Genomic DNA, 7,903 nt, shown 5'->3' on the forward strand with positions numbered 1-7,903 from the left:
GGGGCCTGAAGGATTTTTCTGAAGAACAGCAGGCAGTTTAACTGTTCAGGACAAACAAGGGACTCATGAACAACTGCCACTAAAGAAACAAATAAAAAACACAGCTGTGGATCATTCAGGTAACAACACAGTATTAAGAATCAGGTGTATGTAAACTTTTGAACGGGGCCATTTTAATACATTCAACTAATTTTCTTTTGTGGACAGTATGTAAACACATTTTATATGAGATGTCTTATTCATGTCAGTAATAAATAAATAAATAAAATATCATGCTTGTCATGTTTTTGTATGATACATCTTATTTTGGTTAATTAAATAACATTTTACAGATTCTGGTCAAGGTGTATGTAAACTTTTGTCTTTAGCTGTATATTGCTTAATTCGTACAATTTGTTGTTTGTTTTTTCTTGCAGGAAATGGAGCAATCGATGAATATGTTGAACCCTAACCCAGAATTGCCAGATGTTTCTGAATTCATGACTAAACTGTTCTCTAAGGGCTCCAGTAAGTCTAGCGGAGGCAACAAAGGCAGCAGAAGTGTTGCTCCGAAGAGGAGGTAGTCCTGTGTATTTTGTCGGTTTTCTTTAACACTGTTTTACTGGTTTTCCTCATTTTTTATATATATAAATATATGAACAGTTTCCTTTTCAACTGAAGCAAGACTGTGTTTGCACTGTACTACTTTTCCATGCTTGCTTGTCTTCTTTGGATCAGATCATTTTAGTCAATTGTAGTGATATTTTGAAAACGATACATAAAATGTAGTAATGGTTAAAACCAGTACAGATTGAACAAGGCATGAATTTGTTTTTTGTTTTGTTTTTTTAATAGTGCGTAATTAGGATGTTTTAACTTTAAAAGTAGAATGAGTGAGAATGTAAAGTACTGGATTAGTCAAGATTGCTCTTCCAAGAGGAGACAGTTAAAGAGATATGCTAAAACATTTCAATATCTTCTTGTAATGCAATTAACATCATGATGGTAGTCTATGCTTTTACTGCTGCTGCGCAAAAGATCACACCGATATGATTCCTGCTCAGAATTGAGGTCAATGCCGTTTCACCTCCGTTATGACTTGAATTAAATCTTTAGTAAGTAAAATCTAGTTTGTTGTTGTTGAGTGCTTTGGGTTGATGCAATTACGGCTGCATAACAAGCCAAAATCAGATGCAGACGTTAGTACTCACTGTATGTATGTATGCTCTGGGATATTTCAAAAGCACACTTGAGCTTAAGGGTCCAGATAGATTAAAAAATATATATATATATATAACGAGGGTCCATCTTTGCTGTAATACCTTGTGTATTTCCAGACTAGCCCGAGGAGGTGACGTTGACCCCAATTCTGTTTCATAACTACTTGAAATAAAGCTTTTAGGTTATAATATTTACTATATCTTGTTGGGTTTGTACAAGACTGTGAATGAAGATGAGAAATGCATAAGATTTAAGCTATGAAGTATAATCTTATTTAAACTGAATGGAAATAAACTGGTGGGAAATATCTGTTTTGCTTATTCGTCTGTTCTCAACATGGTAAAATGTCCAGTGATCAACATTTATAGACCACGTTTCATGATAAGTGAGTGGTAAACAGTTGCTAGTATATTAGTGGGTAGTTGTAAAGTCTAAGTTTGACTGAAGACATTAGCAGACAATGGAACCCCTGCTAAATCTAGATGTTGATGTTTCAGTTAGTTGGGCTAATTTCATCTTAAAACATTTATTTCACATCAAATTAAATGGCACATCATTACAACAAAAAGAGCAGAGACTTATTAAACAATAAGAATGGAGAACAGCCAAACAACATTTATAAATGTGTTAATGGGCCATTCTACAGAATTGGTCCAAAGTCAGAGTTGGAAATGTGTACAAAGTGTAGTAATATCAAAGGTACTCATTTCTAGTAATTGTGCAGTTGTTTCTCATATTATATTTTAAGAAAGTTTTGGAATATTTGTCCTGTTCCCAAACTTGTCACTACCGAAACAAAGTAATAATTATGATTTAATTAGAAGGGTTATATTGACCTATTAAGATTTTGCTTACGTCTACATAGTAAATATATAGTTTTTGGTATATAGTATAAACTATAAATTTATAGTTTATTAACAGTTCTTCAGAGGTAAATTAATAACAAGTATAATTTATGAGTTTTGTTGTATTTGGAATCCAATTTTTCTTTGTTAAAAGGCAAAAAAAAATCATTATACTGATTTCAAAGTTAATGATTCATTAGTTTGACTATGCATTCAACCAAAAAATATCATAACATCTTATTTGATAATTCAATATACTTTATTTTTGACAACACATCCCATGTTTCGGTAGTAACAGTAATGTTTTCACATTACAAAAATTTTAACTTGCAAACTAAAACACTACTAAAACATACTAAAATGCAAAAAATTGCATAACTGTACTAATATTTTGTTTATTTCCCCTAGATATGAGGATTATGTGTTCCCTTTTGTAACTACCGAAAAAAAGATTTGTTGTGACTGTTACGGTAGTGACAATTTTATGGGATAACACCCTAAAAAACCCAAAGATGTCCATTAAATGTGTTAATGTTCAAGTGAGTTCAGATCTAATTCGTGGCATACCAAAGTTTTTTTTCTATTTAATACAGACCTGTGCACATTGGTTTGCTGTAGAAATGTAAAATGTGATTTACATCCAGAGTGAAAGCTACAATCCTTTTGTGTGTATTTCTCTTCAGTGATCCGTATCTAAGACTGTCCAGTTCTGCAAACATCATAATACAGATACCAGATACTTCAATAAAAGTTTCTATGCATGCAGTGTCACTGACATGACCAAGGTGTACAATACATGAAAATCATTTTATCACAAGAAGTTAATCATGTAACAAACACTGTATGTTTGATATTTAGAATAATTTAAGTTCACAGTCTGTATCTTTATTTATTGTCCTCACCATCCCTAGCCTTAAGACATTGTACAATATTAAAATGCACTGCTGTGTAAACATGTCAAGTGATCTTAAAAAATTAGAAAGCAAATAAGAAGCTAAAGTAAATATGAATAAATTATATATCTTTTCAAATTAATGTGGCGATATAAACAATATGTACACAATGATATAGCCTAGAAAATGGTAAGGGATAATATAGGAATATGGTCTGTGGCACTGTATGCACAACATAAACTAAAATGTAAATTTAAAGGAGAACTTCCAAAACGAAAATTTCCTGATAATTTACTCACCCCCATGTCATCCAAGATGTTCATGTCTTTCTTTCTTTAGTTTAAAAGAAATTAAGGTTTTTGAGGAAAACATTCCTGGATTTTTCTCCGTATAATGGACTTCAATGGTGGTCAATGAATTGAAGGTCCAAATCCAAATAACAAAGCGATTTGTAAAGCAGTGTTTACCAGTGTTGGGGAAAGTTACTTTTAAAAGTAATGCATTACAATATTGAGTTACTCCCTAAAAAAGTAACTAATAACGTTAGTTACTTTTTATGGGAAGTAATGTGTTGCGTTACTTTTTAAATCTGTTTTTAGTATAAAAAGTTATATTTTTGGTAAATGTAAAAGCCCTTCCACACCAAAAAGAAAAATAGGAATGAAGGAAAAATAAATTCAAGTCTGTAAAGTAGACAGCAGAAGAAGAAAGTTCAACACTCTTCAGCAATTAAAAAAAAAAAAAAGAAAAAAAAAATGTTAGTTTTATATTGAGTAATTTTTGCTTATTAGTATGGTTGCCTTGGATCATTAAAGGTCGGAAGCAAAGACACTGGTTAATAAAATGAGATTAAATACATAAAAGATATTTGTATAACTTAACATATTTAACTATTGCAGGTTTGCGTCATATTCTGAGTTGCATTTCACTGTTTTTATTCATTTTGAGGAATACTGAATCTGTTTTTTTGTAAGTGAAAAGAATTTATGCATGTTCACATTTATTCTAGAACTAACTGGCGTTACTTACTTGGAAAAGTAACTCAGATATTTTCTTTTAAATTAAAAAGTAATGTTACTTTACTAGTTACTTGGAAAAAAGTAATCTGAATACGTAACTTGCGTAATGCGTTACCCCCAACACTGGTGTTTACAAAGCAAACATGCAAAGAAAGCCGAAAGACCTTCACAAAGACGATTTTGGAGGTGAAGAAGTTGTTAAAGGTGAGTTTTTCACCCTACCCTACCTTTTTTAACCAAAGTACACCATCGAAGAACTAACCACGCTAGACTTTTCCAATGTGGTGAAGACGTTGAGCTAGTGCAAGGCGAGCATTTCTGTTTAAAACGTTTATACGTTTTTATTTTTTTAAGAAAATAACCAGTTGTTTCACTAGATAAGACCCTTGTTCCTCAACTGGGATAGTTTGGAACTATTTGAAGCTGCATTGAAACTGCAATTTGAACTTTAACCCATTCAAGACCTTCAACCTGTTGGCCACCACTGAAGTCTGAAAATTCCTGCATGTTTTCCTCATAAAACATAATTTCTTTCCGAGGAAAGAAAGACATGAACATCTTGGATGACATGGGGGTGAGTAGACTATCAGGAAATTTTTCGGGAAGTGAACTTCTCCTTTAATGCCCATTTACTATAGCAATCATTCACCATCCTCTAAAATCTGCCATCTCTGTTACTTCAGTGGTTTTGACCACACCAGTACAGTTTTTCCTCTCCTCTATTCTTCTTCCACTTGCAGAGGACTAACATCCGAAAGGTCTTCTGGAAGGTCTTGTTGCATAGGGCATAACACATGGGGTTGATGGTGCTGTTGACGTAGCAGAGCCAGTAGCCCAGATGCCAGAGGGACACTGGGATGCATTCAGAGCAGAAGGTGGAGATGAGCACCATGATGTTGTACGGGGTCCAGGTGAGGAGGAACGCCAGAAGAATGGCACTGAGAGTCTGAGCAGCCTTTTTCTCCTTGATGAGGACCATTCGTTTGCGTTTGGTCATCTGGATCTTCAAGTTCGGATCTTCTGGTTTGGTAGTAGAGGATGTGGATGAAGGAGCCTGTGGTTCTGAAGACTCACACTGATCTGTGTTTGTTCTATCAGGTTCGGTACCACCTTGCAAAGAAGTGATGTCGCTAAGGATTGGCTTGAACTTGTATGACATGCATTTTTTATTGTTTGTCTGGGATTTTGCAAGATCACTTAGATATTTACTGTCTTCATAACAGACCAGCTGTCCATTTTTATTGGTTGTCGATTCTTGGTTCTTGAATGATTCTCGTGGGGTCGATTCAGAGACGGACCGCTCGTCATCCTCTGATGATGTGTAACTGTTCAGAGTGGTGACCTGGTCTGATTTTGTCCACAAGTCTTCAGACTGCAATGTCGTCCTTGTTACGTAACTCTGGTTGGATGAAGACCATGATGCTTGAGTCACGTCCCTCTTGTTTTTAAAGTTAAAGCATCGTAGTATTGGCTTTCGCACTTTAGGGTCTTCTTGGCTGTCCAGTGATGGATATCCTTGGAGTTCTGCTAGGTTCTTTGTGCGTTTTTCTGTTTCTTTGTAGATTTTGCAATATAAGATTGTCATGATAGATACCGGGACGTAAAAGGCAGCTATGGCTGTCCCAAATGTAATTATGGGTTCTGAGAAAAACTGGATCTGGCATTGGTCAGGAGGAACTGTCCTCTCTCCAACAAAGTACTGCCAGCACAGAATAGGTGGAGCCCACAATATAAACGATACCAACCATGCCAAGCCAATCATGATGCCTGCACGTTTCGGGGTCCGTTTAGCCCTATAGGTAAGTGGTCTTGTAATAGAAAAATATCTGTCGAAGCTGATGACCAGCAAGTTCATCACTGATGCGTTACTTGCAACATAGTCAAGTGCCAACCACAGATCACAAGCTATGTTTCCTAAAGACCAGTATCCCATGAGAATGTAGGAAGTGTACAGGTTCATTGAGAAGACGCCGATAATGAGGTCTGCGAAAGCTAAACTGAGTAAGTAGTAGTTGTTAACAGTCTTGAGTTGGCTGTTGACCTTAAAAGAGAGCATCACCAGCACATTCCCCACTATTGTGATGAGACTCACAACAGCTGATACTGTTGCAATGGTTATGACTTCCAACAGACTGTATGGGGCAGGCAGGATAGCAGAGATGTTTCCACTTGCGGTTAAATTTTGAATATCCATGTTGATCCTGTTACCGCTGACCGGTTAGAAAACGCTGGGTGAAAGTTTCAGGGTATTCTTCATGTTCAGTTAGCAACGGATAATCTGAAAACACAATAAAGAGAAGAAACACATCAAAAACAGGAAAATTTTAACATAAAAATGCATGTTTTGTTTGTGATAACAGGAAACAGGATATCAAGTAGCCTACTACAATAAAGCTTTACAAGGCAAAACACTACATGTAACAGTCACGATTTACAGTTTCATACACTGGTAAATTTAGAGATTTTGGGCTATTCTGGACTATTATATTGTTTTTATAACAAGCAAGGACAGATTATGATGCAGCGGTGCCCTGGGCAATGACAGATTAAAGGCCCCCTCGGTTGAAATTGCATTTCTTTTTTATTCAAAATATTCCCAAACTTTTTAATTATATCATGAAATATCTAAATTCTCAAATATAAGTAAATGCATTTTCCACCTTTTTCTTCATGTAAGAGTGGGTGAGGCCATTTGTACATTTTATGGGTTTGGCTTCCAGTCTCATCCACCTCCAGCTATTTTTAGCTGTACAAAACATCATGTTCATATACACTACCAGTCAAAGATTTTTAATGTTTTTATCTAATTATATATGGAATAATTTGCATTCACTTCCAGTCAAAAGTTTTTGAACAGAAAGTCTTAATTTCTATTTTTTTTTTTTAAAGAAGTCTCTTCTGCTCACCAAGCCTGCATTTATTTGATAAGTGCAGCAAAACAGTAACATTTTGAAATATTTTTACTATTTAAAAGAACTGTTTTCTATTTAAATATAATTTAAAATGTAAAATCCGTGTGATTTCAAAGCTGAATTTAGCATCATTACTTCGATCACACAATCCTTTATAAATCATTCTAATATTCTGATTTGCTGCTCAAAAACATTTATAATTATTATTAAGTTGAAAACAGTTTAGTAGATTTTTTCAGGTTTCTTTGATGAATAGAAAGTTCAAAAGAATAGCATTTATCTGAAATAGAAATATTTTGTAACATTACTTTTGATCAATTTAAAGCATCCTTGTTAAATAAAGATATTAATTTCTATAATTTCTATAATAAAAGATTTAAATACTGACTTTTGAATGATATAGTGTATAATGTTACAAAATTTTATTATTTTAGATAAATGCTGATCTTTGGATTGTTCATCAAAGAATCCTGAAAAAAGTACTTAACTGTTAAGTTTAAATTAAATATTGATAATAATAATAATAATAAATGTTTCTTAAACAGCAAATCAGCATATCAGAATGATTTCTGAAAGATCATGTGACACTGAAGACTGAAGTAATGATGCTGAAAATTTAGCTTTGATCACAGGAATAAATTACATTTTAAAATATATTCATATAGAAAACATTTTAAATTTTTAAATAGTACATTTTAGTAGTAAATAGTAGATTTTAAATAGTAAAAATATTTCACAATATTACTGCTTTTGCTGTATTTTGGATCAGATAAATGCAGGCTTGGTAAGCAGAAGAGACTTCTTTAAAAAAAAAAAAACATTAAAAATCTTACTATCCAAAAACTAGACTGGCAGTGTATGCAAATTAGTCCATATATAATTAGACAGCCTTATTTGCGTGTGTAAACATAACATAAAAAACGTAATACAAGGTGATTTTAAGGTAATTTTTTTTACCTTATTTACCTATGATGTCTTGACATAAATGAGTAAAAAAATATGTATAATATATAAAAATGTCAAAGAGTTCATCT

The 7,903-nt window shown here is 33.5% G+C and overlaps 2 protein-coding genes across 2 annotated transcripts in view; one reads left to right on the top strand and one right to left on the bottom strand.

Annotated features, from left to right (window-relative positions):
- The window catches only part of emc7b (ER membrane protein complex subunit 7b), a 3,393-nt gene extending 1,886 nt beyond the window's left edge, over positions 1–1,507 (top strand). The window contains exon 5 of the mRNA XM_073816761.1: positions 417–1,507. Coding sequence (XP_073672862.1) covers positions 417–563 — 147 coding nt within the window. The 3' untranslated portion in view covers positions 564–1,507. The remainder of the gene's footprint in view (positions 1–416) is intronic.
- Positions 1,508–4,525: 3,018 nt separating this feature from the next.
- chrm5b (cholinergic receptor, muscarinic 5b) lies at positions 4,526–6,151 on the bottom strand. The gene has a single exon (XM_073816880.1). It carries the CDS (start codon positions 6,149–6,151, stop codon positions 4,637–4,639), a length of 1,515 nt encoding a protein of 504 aa, XP_073672981.1. The 3' UTR covers positions 4,526–4,636.
- Positions 6,152–7,903: the final 1,752 nt, after the last annotated feature.

This window comes from Garra rufa, chromosome 13, assembly GCF_049309525.1.
Source record: "Garra rufa chromosome 13, GarRuf1.0, whole genome shotgun sequence".
NCBI lineage: Eukaryota > Metazoa > Chordata > Actinopteri > Cypriniformes > Cyprinidae > Garra > Garra rufa.